Below are 27,940 nucleotides of genomic sequence, written 5' to 3' on the forward strand. Positions count from 1 at the left end.
ACACGGCTCCCCGCTTCCCATACGGCTGTACCCCACTGCAGCTAACCAGGCCCCTATGGATGAACATTTGGGTTGTTTCCATGTTTTTCCGATTGTAAGCAATGCAGTGATACACATCCTTGGATGTGCATCTTTGCCTACTCATGGGATATTTCTAGGGGAATTTTGCCTGCTCGTGGGGTATTTCTAGGGGAAATGTCTATAGGTGAGTTTGCCTGCACAAAAGCCACTCACCTTTTGCATTTTAAGAGGTGCCCCTCCCATGCGCGCTCGGCAGCACATATACTACGATTGGGACGGTACAGAGGTTAACGCAGCCCCTTCGCAAGGGTGAGGCGCTCCATATTTTTGAGAACAGACTGATGGTAGCCAGAGGGGAAAGGGGTTGAGGGACTGGGTGAAAGAGGAGAAGGGACTGAGAAGTACAGATGGGTGGTTACAAAATAGTCACGGGGATATAAAGAACAGCATAGGGAATATAGTCAATAATATTGTAATAACTATGTACGGTGCCAGGTGGGTACTAGAAATATTGGGGGCAGGGAGAGTACTTTGTAAATTATACGATTATCTAACCACTGTGCTGTACACCCAAAACTAACACCAAATAATATTAAATGTCAACTGTAATTGAAAAACAAAAATAAAAGAGGTGCCCCCAAGTTGGCTCTCCCAACTGTAGCAATGTATTTGCCCACAAGGCCCCGAGGGAGAGCATCTGGAGAATGTTCCATGTGTATGTCTGGACGTGCCCTGCAGTTTTCACAGGACTCTCCTGGGCTAGGGAGGGGGAGAGGGAAGAAGGTGAATTCACATCCAGTTCTAACACTTGTTTGCTCTCCGCCTCCTTCCCAGGGAGACAGCAGGGAGAAGGAGCTGGTTTGGGTGAGGTAATCCTGACCCTCTCCCCTTCCTCCCTGTAACGAAATATCCTTGGAAACATCAGCCCCTGATGGAGCTGACCCCCACCCAGCCCTCCCACCCTGTGGGATGGAAAAGGGGGACCCCAGGACTATTTCAGCAGGGAAAGGGTCTACCAGCCCCCAAACAATCTTCTCAGTGTTCAAGTCACTGCAGGATGTCTGCAAGACCCAGTTGCTTCTCTAGGTTAAAAATATCCCATGCCTGAGGGGTCCTCAGTATCCATCTCAGAAGAGAGCTGGTTCACAGCTCTCGATCACTGGGAAAATTAACTGAGGCCAATTGTTCCCCCCAAACCCCACGAAGCTTTGAAGCCAGACTTCCTGGGTTCAAATCCTCTCTACTATTCACCAGATGTGTGACCTTAGGCCATTTACTTAACTTCTCTGTGCCTCAATGTCCCTGGCTATAAAAGGAGTGTCAGGATCACATCTATCTGGCTGTGCACAAGAACTACCCGGGGAGCTTTTAAAAATTCTGATGCCCAGGCTGCATTCCAGGCCAATTAAATCAGAATTTCTAAAGATTAGTCCTGGGCAAAAAAAAAAAAAATACATATTTTAAAGCTTCCTAGGTGATTCCATGTGCCACCAAGGAAGAGGCTCCTTGCGACAGAGATTTTGTGGGTGTTAAATGAGATAATATAGAAAAAGTGCTCCCAATGGTACCTGACAGAGTTAAATGCTTTGGTGGGGGTTGTGGAACCAAGTATCCAAGACTAGGAGGTGGTCAGGAAACATTTTCCAAGCCTCATTCGAATCACTCTTAGGCAGTTGATTCATGTTAATGTCTGCAGTGTCATTTTTACAGTGCAGTTGTATTTTATTTTGAAAATATTAATTCATCCTGGGAATAGGTAAGATTGCACATGTGTTCAAAATTCAGAAGATCCCAAAGGGTACTGAGTGAAAGCTCCTTCCTACTCCTGACCCCCAGCCACCCCATTCTTCCACCCATCCCCACCCCTTGCCAGGTGTCACCAGAGTTTATTTATTCTTCCAGAGATACTCCGGCATGTATAAGAATCTCAAACAAATACATTGTTTCCATTTTTTTCCACAAAGATACACATGTTACACACACTGTTCAGTTTTACTTTTTTAGATCTTAGAACTGTTTCATGTCAGTACATAATGAGCTTCCTGGATCTCTTCCGTGGCTACATAGTTTTCCATTGTAGGACTGTATGTAATTTATTTTAACCAATGTCCTATTGATAGACGTTTGTTTCCAGTTCTTTGCTCTTAAAAACAGCACTGCAGCTAAGAGCCCCGTACTTGAGTCTTGTCATCCTAGAAAGCTCTGTGAATGGCCTTCGATAGAAGAGAGAGGATTGGGCTGGGTGCCAGGATACTGGGGTTCTCATCCTGATCCTGCAGCTAATTCTGCAGCCCAGTTCACTCATCTCTTTGTACCTCAGTGCCCCCAGCTTTTCATTCTTTCAAACAACATATATTTTAAAACTTTTAAAAAATTGATTTGCGAGAGAGGGGAAGGGAGACACACACACATCGATTTGTTGTTCCACTTATTTATGCATTCATTGTATGTGTCCTGACTCAGGATTGAACCCACAACCTTGGCATATCTGGATGATGCCCTAACCAGCTGAGCTACCCAGCCAGGGCCTTCAAACAATATTTCCTGAATACCCGCCATTCTAGACTTCTAGACCCCTCTCCCTTCCTCTCTCTGAAATCAATAAAGACATATTTAAAAACAAAACAAAACAAAAACCAGGTAAACAAATAAATACCAAACATAATGTCAGAGGTGAAAGGAGATAAAATAAATCAGAATAAAAGGACAGGGGACACAAAAAGTTTAGATAAAAGGTTCAGGAGGTGACGCGTGAACTGAGACCTCAGTGATGAGCAGGAACAGCCACACCAAGACCTGGGAAGAACATTTCAGAAAGGGGCTCACAGCCGCGAAGCCTCCGAAGTCAGGACTACCTTGCTCAAGGGACATAGCGAAGGCCAGTGTGGCTGGAGTGCAATGACCAGAGGAGACTGGAGGAAGACAGAATCTAAGGTGTGGCCTCCGAGACCTTTGTGAAGAGTCTGGATTTTATTCCCAGGGCAACAGGAAACCACTAGAATGTTTAAGCAGGGGACTGAGGATGAGACTTAATATACATTTTTTAAACATGATGTGTGACCCTGAGAGAAATGAAAACGTATGTCCACACAGAGACTTCTACATGAACATTTGCAGCAACTTCATTTATAGTGGTCAGTACTGGAGAAATAACCTAAATAACCATCAACAGGACAATGGAGAAAAAATGTGGTACATTCATACAATGGAGCACTACTCACTCATGAAAAGGAGCGAATTCTTGAAACACACAACAGTGTAGATGAATCTCATGCACACACCAAGCCAAAGAAACCAGCCCTCCCACGCCCTGCAAAGACAAAAAAAAAAGAAGGAAAAAAAAGAAAAAGAGAGTAAAGAAAACACAAACTGTATAATTCCATTTATATAAATGCAAACTAATCCATGGTGACAGAAAGCAAGTCAATGGTTACCTGGGGCCAGTGGGGTGGGGAGATCAACTTTAAGGGGCATGGAGGAGTGACAGAATGTTCTGTATCTTGACTGAAGTTGCAGTTTCATCTGTCAAAGCTCATCCAGCTAGTCTACTTGAATGGTGCACTTTACCAGATATAAATTCTACGTCCATAAAATTGATTTTTAAAAAACATAATATTGGCTTCTGGGTGGAAAATAGACCGTAGGAGCCCAGATTGGAGGTTAGGGCAGCAGTCCCAGGTGGTGGCTGGATAGATGACAGGAGTGGTGGAAACAGGGGGGGTTGCCGGTTATACATGGCGGGTCGGTGGGCAGGACAGGGCTGCGGAGGGCGAGGACAGGGAGGACTCAGGGATGACATCCGGGTGTGCATCTGGTCAATATGTGGGGCCCTTTGGAGGGAAATGCAGCTCCCTTCCCCCCCAGAAGGGCTGGGTAATGTCCTGAGATCCCTTCTGACCCAACAATTCTTTGTGTACCAGCCCTCCCTTACCAGGCAGGCATGGAGTGTCAGCCATCGAGAAAAATCCTCAGCATTCTCACCTTATGGATGAAAAAGCTGGGACTTACAGGGCCGCAGCGAGCCCCCTGGAATCCTCTGACTGGTCGCTGCCCACAGCTGGGATTCCAGCTCAGCTCTCATTTTCTGCTGTCGTCTTTAGTTTTCCCCGAGTGCTTCTCTGCTCCGGCTTAACTTCTTCAACTGCACAATACTTTTGGGGAGTGATCACACACCAGGAAGCGTCGCAGACTCCAGTCGTGATTTTTGCAGTAACTGAGAACCCACCGTGCTATAACTTACTTAATGTTTTTCCATAAACAACCCATTTTTTTAAAACTTAATCTCATCCTAAACTATATATTGGTTTATGTGCCGATTAGCTATTTTTCTAATATATATAAACAATAACTTAAAATAAGGAATCTTTCCCGTGTACCATTTACATGTCTCTCATTTCACTGGTGGCACTTGTACCACATTTGGGGGAGTTCTTCATGGGGTCACCCTAAAGTATTGTGTGGGAGTCCATGTGCATGAAATATCTATTATATATTCATCTAGATGCAGTGGTTACGGACAGCGCTTTGTCAGCATCCAGCAAAAGTACTAACACGAGCACAGTTAACCTCTGACACAGCACTTCCGCTTCTAGGAATTGATCTTCAGGAAACAATTAGGGATGTGCTCCAAGATTTAACTGCAATGATGTTTCTCAGCATTGCTGGTTACTGTGAAACTGAACCAGGGAACTGGTAAACGCTGGTGCACTTATACGATGGAATGCTATTTTGCCCCCCCAAAACGATGGTTTAGAAGAATATTGCCACGAAAAGTTGTTTACAAAACAGTGTTAAGTGAAAAGTGCCAGGCTTCAAAGCAGTGTACATAAATATAAAAATGCATATTTAAACATTTGATATATGTGGTATAGATATTTATGTGTGTGTGTAAAAGAATGGTCTAGAAGACTGTATAACTGGGCATTGAGGTTTTTAAAATTATGGATACTTTTAATTTTCATCTCTTAGTTTATTTTCTTTTTCCTTTCTAAATATCTTCCTACAAGGAACTATTGCTTTTGTATAGAAATTTCTACATCTATCTCTGAAATTTGTTCTTCTTCCAAATCTTTTTTTTTTTTTTTAAATGTCTTTATTGATTTCAGAGAGAGGAAGGGAGAGGGAGAGATAGAAACATCAGTGATGAGAGAGTCATTGATCAGCTGCCTCCTGCATGCCCCCAACTGGGGATCGAGCCCACAACCCGGGCATGTGCCCTGACCGGGAATCGAACCCCAATCTCCTGGGTTCTAGGTCTATGCTCAACTGCTAAGCCATGCTCGGCCGGGCAAAGTCCTTTTTTCTTAATTCCCTCTTTCTTCCCAACACCAATTAGTGTGGTCCTAACCTTAATTCATTAGGCGGTACTTAATAAATGTTATCCACACAGCATATTTTTATTGAGCACCTACTATGTGCTGTGCCCCGTGCCAGGCACTGGGGGTAAAACAGTGAACAAGACAGATGTGGCCTCTCCGTTTCTGAAGTCTACAGTCTAGTAGAAGATGAACAGAGGCAAACAGCAAGCACATAAGAATTATTTAACTATAATTATGACAAGCGCTTCAGGTTGCTAAATAAAGATCTTAATAACAGGAGCCCTGACCATAGCCTAGCAGGTTAGGGTATGGTTTTCTGAGGAAATAACTTTTAGGTTGAAATCCCCCCAAAAATAATGATGCCAGATAACATTTTAAGCTATCCAATGTGGTAACCACTAGCCACATGTGGCTCCTGGGCACTCGGAATGTGGCTGGTCAGATTGAGAAGTGCTGTAAGTATACAATACACACCCAATTTCAAACACTTGGTATGAAAAAAAAAAAAGCCATCTCATTGATATTTTTTATATCGATTACAAGTTGAAATGATAACATTTAGGATATATTGGATCAGATAAAATACATTAAGGTTAACTTTTCCTGCTTCTTTCCCCCCTTTTTAATGTGGCTACTAGAACATTTTTAAACTACATACGTAGTTTGCATTTTGCACGGAGTCAGAGAGTGCTTAATGGTGACAAGGATCCATTGTAAGTCCTAGATGCGTAGTATCTCCTTTACTCCTACGCGAGAGGTAGCTGTTATGAATCTTTTTTCTATAGAGGAGGAAACGGAGGCACAGAGAGAAACCGGCCTGAAGTTTACCATCAGCAAGGAGCACGGCTGGGACATGGGTGTTGGAAGAGCATGCCACAGAGTGACCACCTCCTTGGGGAGCAGTCTGAGCTCTTGGGTTTTAATACAGGAGAGGACTTGGCAGCCGTGGAGGGAGGTGAACCTCTTGGTTCTGCCTTCAAAAAGGAGCTTGTTATCCAGCTCGAGGAATGACAGCTTCCAGGAGCAAGGCTACACTCCTGGGTGTCCCCAGCCGATGGCTGAACATGGTGGGGAATTGGAGCCTGGACACTTCTGCCCTAAATGAATTTTTTTTCTGGGGCTCCCAGTTGCATTGGCCTATCTTGTCGCAGTTGAGTCTCTCCTGACCCAGTCCTGCTTCCTCCCGTTTCTCTTTCACAGGCTTTACCACAACTCTGTGGCACACATCTGCTTCCCCGGAGGACCTGGCCTGACACTCAGGGTCTTGGGGGCTGGATTCTCGTGGGAAGGGGAGCTCGAGGCTGTGTTTACAAAGCATTTTTATATAAAATTGACGTATTACTGTGGCCTATTCCAAATTGTGGGCAAGAGCTGATAGTAATAACTACCTCTGTGGGAATTAATTTAGGGATGGCTGTAGAGTATCTGGCACTTAATAAAGGGCAGTTGTAATTATTACCTGATTTCTGAGTCTGTGGGAGCAGAGCCCTCTGGGGTGGCGGTGGGGAGTTCCAGGACACTGTGCCTGGCCCTGGGTGTAACCTCCTTGTAATTTTTCTTTTAATGTCTAAGGTGAGGTCCCCTCTGCTCCAGGCAGAGTTTTGGAAGTCTATTAAGGGATCTATATTACCTTGAAAGTACTGAATCTGGCCCCACAGGCTGGACTGCGAGTTACACTGCCAGAGGGGACCCCAGGGAAGGTCCTCTAAAGGTTCCTGGCCTTACCTGGTATGGATTCAGGGTTCTCCTGAGAGGTGACCTCCCGGGAGGCAGCCAGGCAGAGAAATCTGCCTCCCAGGCGGACAGACATGGGATGAGTAAGTGTCCAGTGGATGGACAGACACAGATCAGACCGAGAGATCAAGACGGGCGGGTGGATCTGTCAGCCAGATGGTCAGGCATGTGACTTTGAGACGGACAGAAGGACTGACCCGAGGGTCCCCCGCCCTCCGAGGCCTGGGAGCCGCCCACCTGCCGGCTGGGCCGCGAGGGGGCGCCGCCGCCCCGCCCAGCGCCTCCCACCCTGGGGGCCGGGCGCGCGCTCGCGGGCAGGGGGCGGGGCCAGCGCGCGCCCGGGGCGGGGCCAAGGTGCCCGCGGGGGGCGCCCGTGGGCGGGGCGCGCGTGCTCGCGGGGGCGGCCGGGGGCGGGGCGGGGAGGGCGCGGGCGCGAGCTGCGGCGGCGCGTTCCGTTCGGGGCCGAGGCTCGCGGCGGAAAAGTTGCGGGGCGGAGAGGAGCGGCCCCGGGACGGGCAGCGAGCGCGGCGTCCCGCCGGTTCCCGAGCCCGCGGCCGCGCCATGGACGACCTCGGTGAGCGCGCGGGCCGGGGCGGGGGGCAGGAGGGGCGCGCGGCCCCGCGGCGGGCGGGCGGGCGCGGGCGGGCGGGCGGCGGGGGCCGCGGGGACCCACCCTCGGGGCCCGGGTCCGCGCTCCGGCTCCTGGCGGCCGGGGCTCCGCCGAGCCGGGATCTCGGGCTGGGCCTGAGCCCCGGACCAGGCCCGGCCCCGCCGGCGTCCTCACAGCCGCCACCCCCAGCCTCGGGCACGACCCCACCTCCGCACCCTGGAGGTCGGGGACCCCCCCAATCTCCCAGACCAGCTCCTTGAGGACCAGCTTGCATCTCAAGGACCCGCCCCGTCCGCTTCGGGGGCAGCACTCGCACCCTCTGGACCAGACCCCCTCCCCAGCTGTGGGACCCTCGCTTTGCAGACTGCACCCCCACCCCCACCCCACAGGTCCAGCACCCAATCCGGGGAGCAGCCGCCTAATCTCACAGGCTGGCCCCTCAATTCCAGGGCCGCTCCCACTTCAGGGACAGCCTGTGGGAGCCCACCCCTTTCATGTCACTAGTCAGATTCAGGAGTTAAGAGGTGAGCCTCACCCCTGCAAAGGCAGGTTCCCCCTGTACCCCACTAACCCCCCAGGTCAGGTCTGGTCACCCTGTTTCATGGACCCGTCCCTCCATCTCACCGGCTGCCCTCTGCCCTGTGTGTCCCAGGCCACCCCTTTTGTATCAGAGATCAGCCTAATCTTAGAAGAGAGTAAACTGGGGAGACAGGATTCTCACCCGGCTCCCAGACACTGGCGAGATGCTGCGGGGAGTGAGGAGGAAAGTGGGCCTTGAGGTATGGCCGTCTTCGAGCTTGTCCTGGCCGGCAGGGTCCCTTCACCACCCCGCCTGGCATCAGACCTCGCTGGAAGCCGCACAGGAAAGGACAGGATTCCCGGGACAGAGTTTTACTGTTTTCATGTTATTTGGAGCTCCAGCCTCGATTTGCAGTTCAGGCAGGAGAAAGTGTGTCCTGGAGCGAGACGCTAAACCCAAGGGGGTTGGTGCCAGGGGTTCTAGGAATGCCTTGAGCGAGTGGCACGACGCCCCCCCCCCCCCCCCACCCCGAGCCCCTGGAGTGGGAGGATTCATGCTTCCTCCCTGTCATGCCTGTAGCCAGAGGGCCTCTGAGCTGGGGAGGTGAGGAGGGGGGAAAAGTTGCTTCTCTGTAGGAGCCTTGTCTTCCCTCTCTGGACTGTGGGTGCCTTGTGTGACCATTGATGCTTTCTCTGTCCCAGGCTCTTGAGGAGTGGAGTCATCCACCCCGGTACTGACCGGCCTCCCCAAGTGCACAGGGCACTAAGTTAAGACTGGAGGTTTGCAGGAACTGGACTTCCAAGGGGACAGGGAGGAGAGCTGGGACTTCACTGCTTCCCCGCAGGTTCTTTGGGGATCCTTACTCCCCCATCGCCATCCCGGAGCCGGGGATGGTGTACGATCCTGCCTGTTTTGCAGAGTGCGATGGCTGCCAAGCATAGTTCTGCTTTTGGGTCAGGCTTGGCACCCGTTTTTCCAACACACTCGAGGTTGGCGTGGCTTCCAGGCAGGTATTTTTTTTTTTTTTTCACATAAAAATAAGTAAGGTCTAAAGAAGTCTGGGGGGTGTTTTTAAAAATCAGGTTCTGCAAGTCTCAAGGCCTTCCCAGTGGGAACCGGGGAGCAGTTACAGTTTCTGAAATGCTGATGTGGTCCTGTTGCTTCTACACACTCCCCGTGCTTGTTTGAAGGACTGAGAAAGTCTTTGTACAGAGTTTGCAGCCGAAGTCCTGAATTCCTGTCTTCTGACCGTCTTCCATGTAGGGCCAGGAAACAGAGTTAGTCTCTGAAAGGCAAGAGAATGTACTGGCAGATTGTAGGACTTTAAATTTGCTGTGTGTGGAGTTTTTCACCATACTTCAACTTGTCCTGTCCTCACAGCAAGCCTTTATAAGAGCCCCTTAGGACCACTGCTGTCCTTGCTACCTGCCTTTTACAAATCGAGGAAACTGAGACTAAGAGAGGTTGATTCACTTGCCCAAGGCTGCACAGCCAGGAAATGACAAAACCAGGGCTAGAAACCCAGTCCCTAGCCCCTAGATCTGCAGCTCTTGTGTACCCAGAGGCCTTTCTTCTTGAGGAGGGGGTGAACAGCGCCTGAAGGATGAGTCGCAGCAGGGTGATGGCTGCCACCTGTAACTTCTGCTGACTTCCACCATGGGCTCCCCAGTTGTTTGGATACTGACTGCCCGACTTCCTTGGCCTAAGCTCCCAGGGGGCCAGCCACGCCTGGCTGACCGGAGCCTGGGGTGGGAGGAATGGGGCGTGCAGGAGGGGAGAGGAATTCGCCTCTGTGCTCAGGCCCCATCAGCTGTCTGGCTGACTGCTCAGCACCCTGCCCTTCAGCTGTTTTCCTTAGTTAGGGTAGACACAAAGGCCAGGCCTCCTGTTTTTATTTTTCTTCAGAGAGTGCCCTCAGCTGTGAGCCTCCCTGTCCCTGAAACAGGGGAGAAAGTGCTTACTGTCAGTCCCGTGGCAAGCCTAGAGGGGCCAAGAGTCTGTGCTGTGACTTTGTTTTTCGGTCTTTAAAAAATTGGGGAACTTTTCCTCTTTCCATAGCTGCTGGGGACAGACTCACCATGTGCTATTTAATAAGTTACAAATTTATAGCTCTTTGGGCAGAAAAACATAAACACAGCCTTTCCCTGTGTGTTCTCTCTGCTTTGTGCTGTGGGGTGTCTGCTGGTGGCTTTTCTCATTACTGTTTAGACACTGGTTTGGCCGGGAGTTCACCCTGTTCTCTGGCCCGAGTTTCCTGGACAGAGTTCCCATAGCACCGAGGTGCACTCCGATTACGTTTTCTGACCTGACTCCTTGCTCTCCCCTTGTTCCTGTTCCTAGTGTGCTTGGGGGGAGGGGGGGGGGTTGTGACCACAGTTGTGGTCCAAGGAGGATCGTTCCTGCTTGATGGGACACAGGCACCAGACTTGGCACTCTGTGAGTTTCATCACAGCCATTCCGAAAGGGAGGGTTTTATCTTTTCTTTCCAGATGTGGAAACCTGAGCTCTGGGAAAAGTTCACTGGGGGAGCTGGGATTGGAACCTAGACTGATCCAATTCTGGATCTGGTCATTTTAATCATAATAAGGTAGTAGGTGACCAATGACTGGCCAGGGGGATGAGCCCTGGGGCCTGCTGAGTGATCTGTAGTTACCTTTAAAATTCCTGCCCTGGAGGCCATCGCCAGGACATGGCCTCTGTGGCAGAGGGTGGGTCTGATTCAGGCCTTGATAGCTCTGCCTTCCCCCTCTCCCAGGGGGAGCAGCCAGCTGTTGGCAATGCCCAGTTGCCGCTGGAATCTGGACTTGTCTTCTTTCAGCTTCTCAGCAGTCTTGACCCTCTGGAAAACAGTGCCTCATTGTCCTTGGAGGGGCGCTGGGGAGGCGGGCAGGGGAGTTGCCGGGGGCATTTGGGGCAGTGGAGCCTCCCTGTTTCCATGGAAAGTCTGGACTTTGGGCCTGCCTGTCTGTGGTGCCTCTGTGTGTTCGGCCAGGGTCAGGGCACCCAGCTGCTGGGCCTGCGGCAGGGCCACTCCTGGAGTGGTATGCGCTCCCAGTGGGCCCTGCGTCAGCGCTGGAGCTGCTCCCGGGCTGTACGCTAGCGAGGGGCAGAGCCTAGTGAGGGCCAGCGCTGGGATTCAAACCCTAGTGTGTCTGATTCTTAGCAGGTGCCCCTCCTGCTGTGCTAAGCTGTCCATTGCCTGGGCAGCCACGGCTGAGTGTGGAAGGTTTGGGCTTCTGGGGGCCATAGCCCCACTGCTGTGGGTTTGAGGTCTTCCAAGGCAACACCTCAGTCTTCTTTCCTTCCAGCTTCCCCAGTGGTCACCATGCATTGGTGAGGCTGGGTGGGCCCTCATCTGGAGGGACCCACAGAAAAGCCAGAGTTACCGCTGATGCACTGAGCAGCCCTCTTCTTCCATTTAGTCGTCACACGTGGAGTGTGTTGACCCTCCAGAGCTTCCCTTGGGCCTTTACCTTGTTTCAAGATCAGAGATGTTGAAAAGAACTTCCTGCCAGCTTCATTCTCATCCCAGCCCTCCCCTGGGTTGCTCTGGTCTCCTTGCCTCCATTCATGAAAACAAACCTCTGTGGAACACTTTTCTTTGTTACCGTGTTTACAGAACTCCCTTCCATAATATTTACTGAGCGTTTGCTGTGTGCAGGCACCGTGCTGGGCGCCTTACATACATCATTTTATTGAATCACGGCCACAAGAGGCGCAGGTTCTGTTATTATTACTACCACCCATTTTGTAGATGACAAAATAGGCACAGAGAGGGTGAGCCCACTGCCAGGTTCTTCAGTGAGTGCCAGGGCTGGAATTAAACCCAGGCCTGGGGTTTTTAATGCAGAGTCCAGCTTGGAACCATTCTTCACACTTCAGTTCATGATACTGGATCTGATCTTGATTGCTTTCCATTCTGTGTTCAGTTTCCCATATCAGTCGTTTTCCTCTTCTCTGTGGCTTCTTTCCTCTCCTCCTTTGTTCATTCGTTCTTGGGGACTCAGAATGGGACGCTGGGCACTTGTAGCAGTGTCTCCTGCTCAGTGGAGGGCCCCACTTCTCTACCTGTCACCCATCCAGTCACCTGTTACCCTCAAGACAGAGCTGCGAGCTTACTGCACAAATGTGCAGGAGAACTGGGGCCATCCTCTGAGGTCCCTCTGCTACCCCTTCTGGGTGGCATGGGAAGCCTCTGTGTCCCCCCCCTCCCCGGCCTCATACAAACACGCTCCTGTCTTTGTTCAGGTGTTTGTCCATGGCTGTTATCTAGAGCCATCCCATTTCGAGGAGGAAGTTGTCTACACCTTTTCAGGTGGAGAACTGAGGATATCCTTCCTGTGTGGGGAAGAGAGGGAGAGGAAGAATTAGGAAGCGGAGTTTTCCAGAGATCTGGACAAAGCAGCTCATCGGAAGGGGCATCCAGGATCACCTCCTCACCTGGGGATGGGCCAGGAACCTCCACAGCCTCCCAGGCCCACTTCGCCTTTTCAGTTGTGGTCTCGGTGGGAGTCTCACATCTGGCCTCAAGCATGCACTCGCGTCCTGATAAGTCTTCCAGCTAACAAATTGATTGCCTAACCAGTGGGGCTCAGGGCCGGCCTCTCCAGGGAGGCCTTGGACACCGGGCCAGTGGCAGGCAGAATGTGTGGTTGGCCAGGCCCGGCAGAACCCTGGTGGCCAATTTTTCCCTTAAAGATGGCCTCTTAATGCTTATTTCTTGTGTGATTGTGGTATTGTGGTTTTATGGGAGAGCATTGTTATTGTTAGGTGCATACTAAAGTATTCGGGAGTAAAATGTCAAGATGTCTGCAGCTTAGTTTTAAGTAATATAGTAACAAAAAGGAGCTGTGTGTGTGTGTGTGTGTGTGTGTGTGTGTGGTGTATATGGAAGGGGGTGCATGCATGTTTTTTTATACAAAATGGCAACATATTAGTGATTGAATCTAGGAGGAGGCTATATGTGTACTCACTGTAATGTCTTTCAGAGCTTCTCTATGTGTTTAGATATTTCCATGATAAAAAGTTGGAAAAAGCAAGAAAACCTTGCTTTCCTCATAGTGGGCTCTGGGTCATTCGGCTAGGGGTGCCCCTAAGTGTCTACCTGTGGTTGACTTGAGTGACCCTTGGCCTCCTGTGACTGCAAGGGTGGTGTAAAGACTGGGTGGACAGAGACAGGAGCTAAGGCAGGCCTGAGATAATAGTGACTGGCGACTGTCAGCTGGAGATGGAGCACATAGCCACCATGACCTGTGCAGAAAAAAGACAGGGCCAGCCATGGCCAGATGACCAGAGAGCTTCCAGTGTTTGGAGGCAGACTCTGGGCTTATTTGGGGTATGTTGACCAGGTTCCGGGCAAGGGAGATGCTGGAGTTTGGAAGGTGTTGCCTGGGTTGCATGTAGGACCTAGCTTTACAAAAGGCAGAACAGCCTCTGGGCAGCTGGAGCCTGGGGGAGGGGATGGCATGCCATTCAGTCTACATCATGAGCCTCTTATCTGTGGCCCAGGGAACACCATTGGCCTATGGGCAGCATGGGCCAGAGTGGCCCCAGGCTCTTGCTTACAGCTGAGAACTGGCCTCCAGTTCTCCAGACTTCCAGCTCCCTCTCCTGGAATCCCCTCTCCTAGGCCCCTCTTATCTTGTTTTGTGCTGACTCAAAGCGGGGCCACTTGGGTCTCCCACCTGTTTGAGAGAAAGAGCTGGATCCGACACCAGTGGCCCCCTTGGCTTTGAGGACCCTGGTGCCTACTAGAAACATTGTGGGCAGCCAGCAGGCCCTTATCCGGAGAGTGCTTCATGTGAAGGTCTTCTCTGAGCCACACGTCCGTCCGTCCGCCCGTCAGAGGCTGGCCACGGGCAGGGATCGTGGCACGTTCCTGGTGTGATCGCCGAGCGAGCGGCGTGTCAGGGCCTTAACTCTGCCTGTTCGAAAAGCAGCGTGATGTGGGCTTCTTGGGGGGAGGGGTGGTGCTGGGAGGAAGCTTTATGTAATTCTTGGCTGGGACTCAGGTAATTGTTTTAATGAAATGGAATGCAGCTTATTCAGAACTCACTTGGCAGAAGCAGCCATGTTCTGTTCTGTTTTCTGGTCGGGGAGCGCAGGGCACACATTTCCAGCTGTTTCGAACAGTAGAACCCGGGGCCGGCAAGGGCAAGGTGGGCGGACGCCTCCAGGGAGCTGCCTTCCGTCTCTCGGGGATCCAGTTCGCTCCGGGATCCGCTGGAGTAATGATTCTCCTCTGGCCCCGAGTCTGTGTGTCTTTTTGAATGAGCCACGGAGAATTGGGCCTCTTGCAGCAATGGAAAAACCCCGTTGAAAGCAGGCTGTAAAATGGGTCCAAATCCTGCCTTCTGAGAAGTTGGGAGGCCCCATGAGATGAGGGGCAGGGGGGTGTCCGGCCCACAACAGACAGACCCTCCACGAGGCACCCTTTTTTCCTTCACTCTTTACTCCACCCCCACAGGTCTTTTTCCACTCAGCAGCTTTTATAACTCCCAGTGCCCCCCGGTACCTCCCATCAGTGCTCCCCCAGGTTTACCTTCACCCCTCTTCTTCTGGCTCTCTCTTTTCATCTCTCTGCTCTTCCTAGTGTCTTGCCTGTTCCTTCTCAGTTTTAATGTCGCCTGGGCCATTCTTTTCTAGCCCCCCCCCACTCTTCAGTGGCCATATTTCCCCCTCTCTTCCTTAAGATCCACTTCTTTTGTGTGTGTGTTTTTTAAAAAATACTTTTTTTTTAATTGATTTCAGAGAGGGGGGAAGGGAGAGGGGGAGAGAAAGATAGAAACATCAGTGATGAGAATTGAGAGTCGAGCCCAAAAACCTGGCCTGTGCCCTGACCGGGAATCGAACTGTGTGACCTCCCGGTTCATGGGTGACACTCAACCCCTCAGCCGCGCCAGCCGGGCTCTTTTGCGTTTTCCCAAAGCTTTCCCTGGGCTCCCTGTTTCTCTCCCAGGCACCTGGGTCAATTTGCCGACTTGCGTGACCTCTTGTCATACTGTATATTTGCGACTCCTAAGTTGATATTTCCACCCCTGACGTGGATGCTATTGTCCAGATTCTTCCGGTCTGCACGCCAGCAAAGACCCAGCTCATTTCCTTCTCACTCTCTCCCGGTGGCCTCGGCCATTGTCTGCTCCCTCGGCTGCTGTCCCCCTCGTCCTTGGCCTGTGTGAACCTATGGACACGTCCAGGTTTAAGCAGCTTTTTCACATGCTTTGTCCTTTTCTTGTGTGATTCCGACAACAACCTCTTGGGGCAGATGGCAATTTTCCCCGTTTTACAGAAGAGGAAGGAAAACTGAAACCCAGGGGACTCAGAGGAAGGGAACACGCCCACTGTCACCACATATAATGTTGCAAGAACTTGACCTTAGGTCTTGTAGCATCCAAGCCGTTCGTTTTTTGGTTCTTCATACAGGACACTTTTTGGCAGAGAAGGGAAGTCCCAGGTTGGGTTTGGCCTGCAGACCCATGTTGCTTGGCCTTCAGGGTATTTAAAAATATTCCAAATTAGTTGTCAACATTTATTTATTTTTTTAAAAAATAAGCCTTTATTGATTTTAGAGAGAGGAAGGGAGAGGGAGAGAGAGAGAAACATCAATGATGAAAGAGTCATCGATCGGCTGCCTCCTGCACTCCCCCTGCTGGGGATCGATCCCGAAACCTGAGCATGTGCCCTGAGTGGTAGTTGACCGGCGACCTCCTGGATCCTAGGTCAATGCTCAGCCGCTGAGCCACACCGGCCAGGCACTTGTCAACATGTAAAGCATTAGGAGATTGCACCTTCAAAATCCATGTCGTTTCTTTTGAAAAGTCAGAGTTGGCTCCACCGTGGACCTGCATGGTCCCAGCCCTCGCATTGGCTCGCTGTTGCCTGCAGAGGGCCCAGCTGCCTGGAGCATATTCCCACTTGGCCCTGGTTTGGGAGGTTCTAAGAATGCTCTCCTCTTGCCCTGTATTTACAGCAAACACACAGTTGCCAAGTCTGGGAATTTCGTGAACTATATCCTGCAAATTTAGGTTTGACTTCTGACGGCTCCAAGCGCTTCCCTCTGCCTGGAGTCCGGATTTCTGTTCATGTTGCAGACAGTAGCTTCCTTCCCCGCCCGTCTCCCTTCACCCTCCACCTTTAGGATCTCAGCTGCAGCCTCCTCCTGCAGAAGACTTTTTCCAGTTAAAACCCCCAATCTCAGTAAAACTTCACAGATTTATATAAATCGGGCTTCTTTCCTTTTGTCTCTCCCAGCCCTGTAAGCCCCTTGAAGATAGGGATCTTATCTGCCTTTGAGTGTCTCTTACCCCCAAGTATGGCTCCATTCTTTCTGCAGTTGCGAAAGTAAATAGCGGATGGTGGTTGATGATGAAATGAGTATGAACTGGGGGCATCTACTATGATGCCTAACCTCCGGCAAACCACCTCCTCCCCTGCAGAATCTGAGCGAGAAACCCTCTGGGTTCCAGGTGGGTGGGCAAGCAGCATGGTGCCCGCTGCCAGCCACCCCCGGGTCTGTATCAATGCTGCCCCTTGCTGTGACCTTGGCAGATCGCCTTACACCCCGAGACTCAGTCCCCTGATCTGTGAAACAGGTGCATTTCCTGAAATGCTTCAAGGTGCTCGGTAAAGGGTAACGGTGATCATTATTCACCTTCCTTGGAGTCATCTAGGTATTGCTCTTGGGAGTGTGGCTTTCGCTGTCACCTCGCCTCTCCACGAACCTGCTGCTCGTGTTTGCTGTGACGTTGGTGGTGGGCGTTTAATGCACGTGAACCCGGTTGGCCATTCAGCTGGGCCTGGGGACGGAATCTGACCTCGGTTATCTCCCGGAAGGATGTGACTTGGGGACTCTCGATGGCCCCGTGGGGTAGAGAGTGTCCGGGCTCTGATCTGCAGGTGACACGGTCATACCCCAGGGCCGGGAATGTCAATTGGGTTTTGGTTTTGTGCCGTTTCAGTTCCCCTGAGTCTCTTTGGTGGCTTTGTGGAGGAAGTGGTGGGGGGAGGAGGTGGTTCAGTGGCTTGGTTTGTACTAATCGCTTATCTAACACTAACGTTGGAGCTTCCGCAGAGGGCCGCCCCAGGGTCTGCTTCAGTGCACCTCCGCTTCTCCCAGACCCTTGGGCCTCCTGGGGTCCAGGTAGGTCGTGAAGGCTGTGCCGCGACATCTGTGAAGCCTCACAGGGTGGGTCTAGGCAGGGAGGCCCTTAGCAGCAGTAGGGAAAGGGAGAGACTGGTTTTCTGGACCAAGAACTGTGTTTTTTGTCAGTTGAGTGGGCACAGCCATTAGCTAGAAGCTCACCCAGTGATGGGCTGCCCTGCCACCTCTGTACCCTCTTAGGGGCAGTCGATCTGTTGGGTCCTGTTGTGTGTTTTTTCAAAAAATTTTATTTTTTGATTGATTTTAGAGAGACAACAACATTGGTTTGTTGTTCCACCCATCCATGCATTCATTGCCCTGTCCAGGGACCAAACCCACGACACTGGCTCATCAGGACAATGCTCCAACCAAGAGCTACCCAGCCAGGGCCCCCGATGGGGGTTTGAATTGGCTCACAGAGTCCTGGCCAGGCTTTTCTTCACTGTTTCCAGAAACATTCCTCTTCCTTAGGTGGAAATGGGAGTGTCCCGCGGCCTTCCCTTGGCTTCCTCTGGATTTGCCATTTCCCCCCATAGACTCCTGGCTCGGCTGTCCCTCCGGGTGCTTTCTCATCACTGGGGAGCTCCAGGACAGTTGAGTCGGGCTGGCTCCTTGAGGTGGGTGTGAGGAGTGGCTGTGGCCCCTGCCTTGGAGACCCGACCAGGTTGCCCCCCTGGGCTCACTCGGTCATGTGCTGCCCATCTTGAAAAGTTCTCTGTGCTCACGAGTGGCTGTGCAGTTTCCTCACCTCTCCCGTCAGCCAAGCTGTGTCTTCGGGGCGAGGTGACTGTTGGGGTGGCTCGTTACCACCTCAGATGGCCACGTCTGCTGTGTCCTGAACTTTCCATGAATCCCTGCCCCTTCTTTCTCTTTGGGAGTCAGCACTTGAACTCTCTTTGCCTGGGCTGCTGAGATAGCCACACCGGAAGCAAGCTGGGGGGGAGGCATATTACCTGGAGGTGGTTGTCATCGTTTCCTGTGGTCACTTTTAGTCCTTTGCTACCAAACATCCTGTTTGTGTCCCTAGAACAGCAGGAACACTGACCTGGGCCGGTTATCTGCCTGACCTCTACAGAGGTGTGGGGGCCTGGGCTGTCACAGTCCGCCTGCCCCTGGGACCCCGGGCTGCCTGGTCACTGGCTATTAATGGCATTGCTGGTAGCAGCTCCTTTTGGTGTCACTGGCTTGAGCTTCACCTCAGCTCTGCTCTTTCTCTTCTCCTTGCTCCTGCTGGGGAGATTTTTCCTCCAAATATCCTTTTGGATGTGATCAGTCAACAACACTCCCTTCTCTGTGGTTCTGCTTGGGATGGGGGGGGGGTCTCCAACCATCACCTTCTTCAGTCAGAGCTGCTCACTTTTTCTCTGTTTATATATTGGCTTCCATTGAAGGTTACAGTGGCAAAAGGGGTTTTGAGGCTTTTTTAAAATATGAAAATAAAAAATGTAAAAACATTTGGAAATCACTTATGAGGTTCTACTCACTCACCTGTTTAGCTGATGGACAAACTGAGGCCCTCTGAGGAGAAAGCACTTATAGTAGCAGAGCAGGCCTGTGCTTTTCCTCTTTCTAGCCCCTTTTTAAAAATATATATATCTTTGCCCAGCCGGTTGTGGTTCAGTATTGAGCACTTTTTAATATATCTTTATTGATTTTGAAGAGAGGGAGGGGGAGGGAGCAAGAGAGATAGAAACATCATTGATGAGAGAGTCATCATTGGTTGGTTGCCTCCTGCATGTCCCCGACTGGGGATTGAGCCCACAGCCCAGGCATGTGCCCTGACCAGGATTGAACCGCGATCTCCTGGATCCTAGGTCAATGCTCAACCGCTGAGCCACGCCAGCCGGGCTCTTTCTAGCCCTTTTGGGGGAATACCTGGGGTCATAGTTTTCCTCATTTCTAGAACTACACATCTGCTACAGTGTAGCCTCGAGCCTTGTTTTTCCCTTCCCCTAGAGACCTTTTCATGTCATTTTGTATCTGATACTATTTACTTTTGTTAAAGTCTTTGTCAAAGAAGATAATGCTTAGTTTAAGGAGAAGAAAAATAAAGACAAGTGAAAGTCCTTTCTTCCTTCCCCCACGGAGGGGTAACTATTGTTAATAGTTCTGTGTGTATCTTTTCCAACCATTTGTTAAACATTTATAAACATAGAAGCATGCATATGATATGCGTATCCTTCATTGTTTTAACTAAGATGAGATTCACATAACATACAACGAATCATTTTAAAGTGTACAATTCAGTGGCATTTAGTACATTCACAATCTGTGCAGCCAACGCCTCCGTCTAGTTCCAGAACGTTTTCATCACCACCAAAGAAGACCCTGTACCCAGTAAGCAGTGTCTTTACCCTAATGCTTCTTCCGGGCCCTGGCGGCCACTAATCAGCTCTCTGTCTCTATGGATTTGCCTATTTTGGGACATTGTATATAAATGGAATCATACAACACATGGACTTCTGTGACTGGCTTTTTTCCGTTAGCATAATGTTTTCAAGATTCATCCACATTGTAGCGTGTGTCAGTATTTCATTCCTTTTATGTGGCTGCATAATATTCCATTATAGGGAGGGACCACATTTTGCTTATCCGGCCATCTGTTGGTGGACATTTGGGTTGTTTCTACCTTTTGGCTATCTGAGACCAGTGCTGCTGTGGACATTCATGTTCAAACATTTATTTGAACACCTGTTTTCAGTTCTTTTGGGTTTACATCTTTTCATTGTTTTTAAAGTTGGTTTTTCTATATTATAAATGTCTGTTGAAAGGACTAATTATATTCATGTTCCTTTTGATAGTTAACTTTTTAAAAAATATATGTTTTTATTGATTTCAGAGAGAGGAAGGGAGAGGGAGAGAGAGAAACGTCAGTGATGAGTCATCGATCAGCTGCCTCCTACACGCCCCCTACTGGGGATCGAGGCTGAAACCCGGGCCTGTGCCCTGACCAGGAATCCAACCTCAGGTCAACGCTCAACCACTGAGCCACGGCGGCTGGGCTAATAGTTAACTTTTTTGTTTTTACTGATTATCAATGTTATACATGTTCATTGTAGAAAATTTGAAAACTACAGAGGTATACAAAGAAGGAAATAATAAGAAACTCTTAGAGATAATCATCCAGTTATAACCACAATTAATATTTTAAGTATTTCTGTATGGTTTTTTCCAGTGCATATATATTTATATATATTTACATAATTGGAATAATAATTGCCATCATTATATAATTTACTCTGTGCTAGGCACTGTTCTAGGTGCCTCACTTGTGTTACCCTTTTAACATTTTTTATTTACTTATTTATTTATTTACATGCTGAGGAGAGAGAGAGAGAGAAACGTCGATTTGTCGTTACACTGATTCCTGCATTCATTGGTTGATTCTTGTGTGTGCCCTGACCAGGGATCGAACCCTAACCTTGGTGCATTGGGACGACGCTCTAATCAACTGAGCTACCTGGCCTGGGCCGTCTTGACCTTTTTATCATTATGAAATGTCCCTCTGTATCTCTGGTAATATTCCTGTCGAAGTCTGTCTTGTCTGATATTAACAGAACTACTCCAACTTTCTTGATACTAGTGTTAGCGTGGTCTATTTTCCTTCTTCGTTTTACACAAATCAAACCAGTAGAAACTATCTGTGTCTTTATATTTAAAGTGTTTCCTGTAGACAGCATATATTGAATCTTGCATTTTTATCCAGCCTGACAATCTATTCCTTTTAATTGGAGATACAGACCTTCTAACATTTAGAGTCATTATCAGTATGATTGAGTGTGTCTACCATCTTAAAATTTTTTTTCTATTTGTTCCACTGCTTCTTTCCCCCCACCCCTGCTTTCTTTTGGATTTATTAAATATTTTTTTAGGATTCCATTTTATCTCCACCATTGGCTTATTTAGCTATACTTCATTGGTTTTTACCTTTTTTAGTGGTTGCTGTATGGGGTGTTGATTTTTTTAATTGAATTTATTGGGGTGACATTGGTTAATAAAATTTTATAGGTTCCAGGTGTACAATTCTGTAATATGTCTTCTGTATATTGTATTGTGTGTTCACCACCCCCCAAGTGGTTGCTGTATGGTTTATGGGTTTAATTTATCATAGTCTGTCTTCAAATCATATTGTACTATTTCACATATTACCTAAGAACCCTACAACAGAATCCAGTCAAACCTCAGTTCTCCAACATCTTCCATCTTGAACAATTCGATTCTCGACCAGGTTGTTCACAGAAAAAACATCTTGGTTGTCGAACAAACCTTTGGTTCTCTACCCGACAGCCCTTTCGTGCTGTGTGATCAGTCACAAGTCTCTCAAGGTGACAAACAATGGAGAGAATGTGTGACTATGAGTCAGTGAACCGCTAACGCTTGCGTTGTTAACATCTCAGGAAATTGCGCTGTGAATATTTTCGTGTTTCTATGTACAGTAAGTCACCATGGGTCGTAAGAAAGTTGGTGATAGATAGCAGCAAAGTGAAAAGGAAAGTTGTGAGAACAATAGAGCTTAAAAAATAAATAATTGCCGAGTGTGATAGAGGTGTTTGTGTGTGTGATCTGGCTACCGAGTATGGCACGGCCAAACCCACGATTAGCACAATTTCAAAACATAAAGAGGCCATCAAGAGTGTGAAAGTGCTCATGGAACAGTGATCACAGGCAATTGAGAAAGGTTAAAACAGGGACTCATTTGGGGGTCTGGACAGATTAATTCAATTTACATTATTTCTAATGGGAAAAAATGATTCAGTTTTCAAACAAATCACTTATTCTCGAACAGCCTTCCGGAACAGATTAAGTTTGAGAACTGAGGTTCCACTGTATTTGCATTTCCCCCTCCAGTCCTTTGTCATTGTGGTTATAAATTTTATGTCTGTGTGTATTGTAAAACCACACTCCGTTTTTAGTCTTTTATATTTACCCACAAATTTACTATTTCTGGCACTCTTTGTTGTTTCGTAAAAAGAGCCTTTTGAAGTCTAAAGAAATGAACAAAAAAGTTTACAAAATATTATTTTTCCCCCTACCTCTCCCTTTCAGTTTCTCTTCCAAAGTCTCATCTTCCTCTCTCTTTCCCTGGCTAGTTTTTCCAGCCCCCGGAGCTTCCCTCAGCATCACTGATCTTCAGTGCTTGCTTTGTGGTTCGGTCTGTCTCATCTGCGGCTCGGTCGTGATAATCGACGATGCTATCAGCCACTCCCAGCTGTGGAGCCCCCGGCTGGTGTCGCTAACACATTCCAGTGACGCATGGTTCAGAAAAATCCGCACCTTCCAGCTCGCTTCTCCTGTCTTCTCTGCCCCATGCGGGGAGGTGTGACCGGATGACATGGCAGGAGACACCACACCCGGCTTGCCATTCTCCCTGCTGCTTTTTTGCTAACGTCTCTCCTCTGCCGCCTCCTTCAGCACCAAGTGCAAGTGCCACCCAGTCCCAGGTCCTGACTCTGCCTGGGCCCCGGGCTCCCTCCCAGCTGCCTCACTCCCGTGGGCCTAGCCCACCTCACTGACTCGCCCTCCCCCACCCACAGAGGAAGCCAGACAGGCCACACAGTGAGTTTAAACCTTAAGGACCCACAAGGGGCTGCTATGCTATGGCCACAAATCTTGTGGAGTGTTCCTTTGATTTTTTTTTTTTTTTAGGCTAGGAGTGCTGCAGGCTGGGGAGGGGTGGTGGAAATTAGATCACAGCAGCGGGGGATTTCCTGAGTTAGAAGAGTCGGGATGGCTTGGGCCCCATTGGTGCACATGTGTTGCTGTCCCCAATTGTGGTTTGCGTGTGGTGAGCACTCACGGAGACCAGAGGTGGCATGGGCTGAAGTGGTGGGGCAGATCTCCGTAGCACATGCGTTCAGCGGAGTCATGCATTCAGGAGTTGTCCACAGAGCATGTGTTAGGTCCGAGGAGGGGAGGATGGATAATAAAGCCGCACTCCCCACCCTTGGTGAGCTGTCACAGGCTGGTGGGACATAGGCACTTAGGCAGACAGGTCTTAACCAGTTTGAAATGTGCTCTCAGAGGAAGTGCACCGTACTTTGGGAACTCAAAGAAGAGGGGGCTTGAACCCTGGGCAGGGAATGTGGTCAGGGAGGGCTTCCTGGAGAAAATGGTATCCTAAACTGACTCTCTGTTGTGCATCTTAATTAGAATCTTGACACTTAGAAGAAACTCTAAACTTTCATCCTTTATATAGTTAATAAGGATTTCCCTACTAAGATTTGGGATTCTCTTACAGAAGACGTCCCAACATAAAAACGACACATTCCCTTTTTATCCTATGGTGCAGGAGAGGAAACTAAACTGCGATGAGTCTCAGGGGATAAGAAAGGATTTGTCCTGGTAAAGAAGACAGAGGGCCCGGCCGGGCGTGGCTCAGCGGTAGAGCATTGACCTGGGATCCAGGAGATAGTGGTTTGATTCCCGGTCAGGGCACATGCTGGGGTTGCGGGCTGGATCCCCCGCAGGGAGCATGCAGGAGGCAGCCGATCAGCGACTCTCATCATTGATGTTTCTCTCTCTCTCTCTCCCCCTTCCTCTCGCTGAAATCAATAAAGACATATTTAAAAAAAAGAAGACAGGAGGGTGGTCTAGGCAGAGGGAAAGGCATGTGCAGCTGCCAGGAGGGAGGGGGCTTGTGTGTGTGTGTGCTAAGTTCATTGGCTACGATTTGTTACCTTGTGTCCTCCCAGCTGCATTTTACAATTAAACTCAGCTTGAGCCCCAAGGCCTAGGACAGTGGTTAGCCTTTGCTTCCGCAGTAGAATGACCTTTTGGGGTGGCTTTGGTGTGACGGCTGAAGTGGAGCCAGCCTCTGGGGCTTCTGTTAGCCTCCAGTCAGATGTTGAGCTCCATCTGAGCAAACTCTTCCTGGGCCCAGTGGGGCTGGGACCCTGGGCTAGTTCTGAAGGGCATTTGCAGAGTTTGGGGCCTGAGATTGTGTCCTGCCCCCCACCCCCCGCAGGAAAAACCTGGTTCCTTTGATAATGAGCTTGGCCTAACCCCTCTTCTGGGGGGATGGGTGGACTTTAGCACCTAGCTGGAGGGCACTCTGAGAATTCCTGGAGTTGACAGCATGCAGTTTACAGCTCTCCCAAGGCCGGGCTGGGAGAACTAGCAGGCTGGAGTGGCAACCCTCTATCTTTCCCAAACCTCTGCTTTCTGGGCCCCTGAGAGAGTCATGGTGATGTGGCCATGGAAAAGAAAAGCAGGCTCTGGCTTGTGTAGCCCTGTGGCTCCGCCTGACCTCGGTCGCTGCCCTTGTCGCCCAGACCCTCCCATGCGCCTTCTTTCCTTCCCTGCTCCCCTTCCTGTCTCATCTGGTGCTGAGTGGTTGAGTGTCCACCCAGGAAACAAACGTGGGAGGCATCCCGCACTCCTCCCTCTTTCTCCACAGCCACCCAGTTACCAGGTCTTGTTGATTTTACCTGGTTTTATTTAGAGCACTGGGACTCTTTTCCTCTGGCCGAGCCCCCCCCCCCCCCCCCCGGTCTCTCCTGCACAAGCTGCCCGAGAGATCTAACAGGCAAGCCTGGTCCTGCCGGCCGGCCCGCAGCTCCCTGGGGCTTGCCCTTGTAAGTCCAGGCTCCGCAGCAGGCCCTGGGTCCTTGGCTCCTCTTGCACCAAGCTGGGACTTGTACCCTGAGCTCCGGCGCCCTCTGTCCGCAGGCTACTTCTCACCTCTGCCTCTGCTTGGTCCTCTGCCCTGAAGCCCATCCTTTCCTCCCCCCTGCCTAGTTTATGACAGTCAGCCTAGTGCTTCCCCGGGAAGACACTGTCCTTATCTCCCCTGTGTCCAGCACCATCGGGGGCCTGTGCCGAGTACTATCGGGGCTGCCACTGCAAAGACGATGCAGCGGCAGGTGGGATAGGGACAGGGACAGGTATGTGACATTGCGCTCTTTTTCAAGGTTGGCCTTGGATACCCGAGTGAGGCAGTGCCCTCTGCTTTGTGCATTGTGCACGGTGGTGGCTTTGCTGGAGAGGAGTGTGTGTGCTGCCTGGGTCAGTGCCCAGCAAGGCCCATTCCAGAAATTTCAGTCACCTGGGATCGAGGCAGAGATGAGCCCGCTTCAGCCCTGTGATCAGACGTGTCTCCAGTGGGCTCAGCAGTGAGTTGAGAGGTGCAGGGCGGCCACTGTTAGCTGCTGTCCCGGGCAGTGGTTTCACTTTAGCAGATTCCCAGTCTCCTTGGACCATGAAGAGTATGGACCGTCTCCCAAAGCAGTGTTGTAGGGACATGTGCACACTGTTCTGTGTGACCTTTCAGGCGGCCCACACAGCCCCTAGAGAGTCCTCTGTGGATGCCAGGGTCAGGCCTGTGGTGTAAGATTGAGTGAGTTCCTTTGCTGTCTGCCTTTCTTGCTCCGGAAAGGGGGGTGAAGAGTCCTTTTACCCATGGGTGGGGAGCTCAACTGAGTCAGCAGAGGGAGGGGGATTGCTTGGCCAGGTGCAAGCGGGTGCTTGTCCATCTGACACTCAGGGCCTCTGGAGTAAGTCCAGGGTGGCCCGTGTTGCTGCTGTCCCAAAGGCTGGCCCCTCTGGCCGAGTTAGGAGTTAGAGACCTCAGACGGACAGGTGCAGCAGGCACTACCCTGGCCACTTGCTGGACTCCTTCCTCAGAGCTTGGATGTCAGAGCAGATGGCACTGTGGGACTGGGAGGTTGGCCTTTGGACCGGACTTCCTGGGAGCATCGGCCGTACCCTTCCTCCCATTGGCTTTGTGTACTGAGCTCCCCACGCCCCGGGCACAGGGGCCTCTGGATGCTTCCGCTTGGCAAGTCTTTGAACTTGGGGAGGGCTTTGAAGCAGGGCAGAGAGAGCAGTTTCGGTTGGGTCCTGCACAAGCCTGTCAGCTTTTTACCCACACATTCCTTGTGGGCAGAGTCCCGCGATCCGGTCCTGATACATTAACAAAATGGAGCTGGGGGGGCAGAGTGGCAGAGTTGGGCTGCCTGCTGACACCTTTCAGAGCACTTTCTCTGCAGTTGCTTGTGGTTTTTGCTCGGTGCTCTTTTACACCTGCTCACCCAGGGATGTCACTTGGTGTCACCTGGTGAGGTGGGCACTGATATGTATGGACCGTGTGCTTGTGCTATGCCAGCCAGGTCTGCTCTGTGTTCAATATCTTACTTGTTCCTGCAGGTGGCTTGGGCGAGGCTTGGGAATCCCCCCCCATGTCGCTGTGATGTAAGGGGCTGTTACTGTAGATGAGGGGACTGAGCTCAGAGGTGCAGTGCTAGCAATTTCAACTACCAAGTCCATGCCACATTACGGACCTGCCTCCTGAGGCCAGGCGGGGGTTGTGGATGGCTGAAGCGGGCCGGAAAAGAAAGGGTTCTAGATTTCATGCTGCAGCCAGTGGTCGCCCTGTAGGGACGGAGACCGGGATTACTAGCTCTTCAGTCTGACTGCTCCTGGGAGGCCGGGGATCCTGGCTTTCGTGTGAAAACCCTTGATTTCTTAACACATTGTTTGTGGGTAGTTTTTATCCCGCGCTCTACTACCAGTCAACGTAAAATGTATAAATACATTTCCCGCATACAATGTGTTAAGACTGACCACACAAACAGGTCTGTGAGTGGGGGGTGGGGTCAGTCTGCAGGGCTTGCGCTGCTAACCCCTGCCTGGTGACCTCTTTCCTAGTCTCTGTCAACTCCCTTACCCCTCCCCCCCCATAGAATCCCCTCTGGAAGGAGGAAGGGGGAGAAGCAGAGTTCATTGCTGAACCAAATCTTGGAAGATTTCTCTGGTCCAACCCATATCCATTTACAATTCCTATTTCACCAAAAGGATAAGTAGGGTGGGACGTTCAGGAACTGTGGAATCAGGCAGAAGGAAGGATAGGATGTGCACTTGACTGTCCCTGCTCACGGGCCGAGCAGTCCGGGCCCTGCCACCGGCTCCCCGGGGGCACCTCTAGAGGCCGCGGGCACTTCCTGCTGTCTGCCACTCCACACTGAGCTGCCCTTGGCTCTGAGGGTGGCAGGCGGCTCCTGGGATCTGCCCTCAGAGGACCGGGCCGCCAGGGGAGAGTGCCGGAGACAGCTCTTTGTGCCTGCGTTTTGAAATCTGTCCCCAGGAGTCATTGTTCACGGTCAGTGAGATTCGACTCCTCTTTGCCAGCTCCTGCCTCACCTGGGTGTGGGGTGAGACAATGGAGTGGGGTCAGGTACCCCCTTTTTTTGCAGGTCGCCCCTCTCAAGGGACGGTGCCCATGGAAGAAAACATCAGAGTTTGGGGCACAGCAGCGAGCGGTTGACAGGGACAGAGACTTCCACTTTTTAAACGGAGAAAGGAGTGGTGTCAGAGAGGGCAGGAGCTGGTGACAATTGATAAGCTCACTAACTTCCTTGGTGATCACTTCCTGCCTAGATTTAGAGATAGACAGGAGGAGAGGCACCAGCCCCAGCTGGCAGTGCTGTTCAGATCAGAGGCTGCCAAGTTAACCACGAGGCTCCCTGATTTTCTGTACATTTGTTCGGAGACAGAAGCACAGGATTTCTGGTCCTGTCCGTCGCCAGGCACAGAGCAGGTGCCGTGAGTGCGAGGAATGGGGCCCAATGCTCCTGACTTAGGTTGGCCTGCGCCCTGCCCCT

General features: G+C 50.6%; 1 protein-coding gene across 2 annotated transcripts in view; it reads left to right on the forward strand.

Annotated features, from left to right (window-relative positions):
• Positions 1-7,496: 7,496 nt before the first annotated feature.
• Positions 7,497-27,940, forward strand: part of PXN (paxillin) — a 44,278-nt gene continuing 23,834 nt past the window's right edge. Inside the window, exon 1 of one of the 2 annotated variants that reach the window (XM_081123492.1) lies at positions 7,497-7,647. In XM_081123492.1, coding sequence (XP_080979618.1) covers positions 7,635-7,647 — 13 coding nt within the window. In that variant the 5' untranslated portion in view covers positions 7,497-7,634. The remainder of the gene's footprint in view (positions 7,648-27,940) is intronic. The other variant, XM_081123491.1, reaches the window with a different exon arrangement.

Source organism: Miniopterus schreibersii (genome assembly GCF_964146895.1).
Source record: "Miniopterus schreibersii genome assembly, chromosome: 20".
Lineage (NCBI taxonomy): Eukaryota > Metazoa > Chordata > Mammalia > Chiroptera > Miniopteridae > Miniopterus > Miniopterus schreibersii.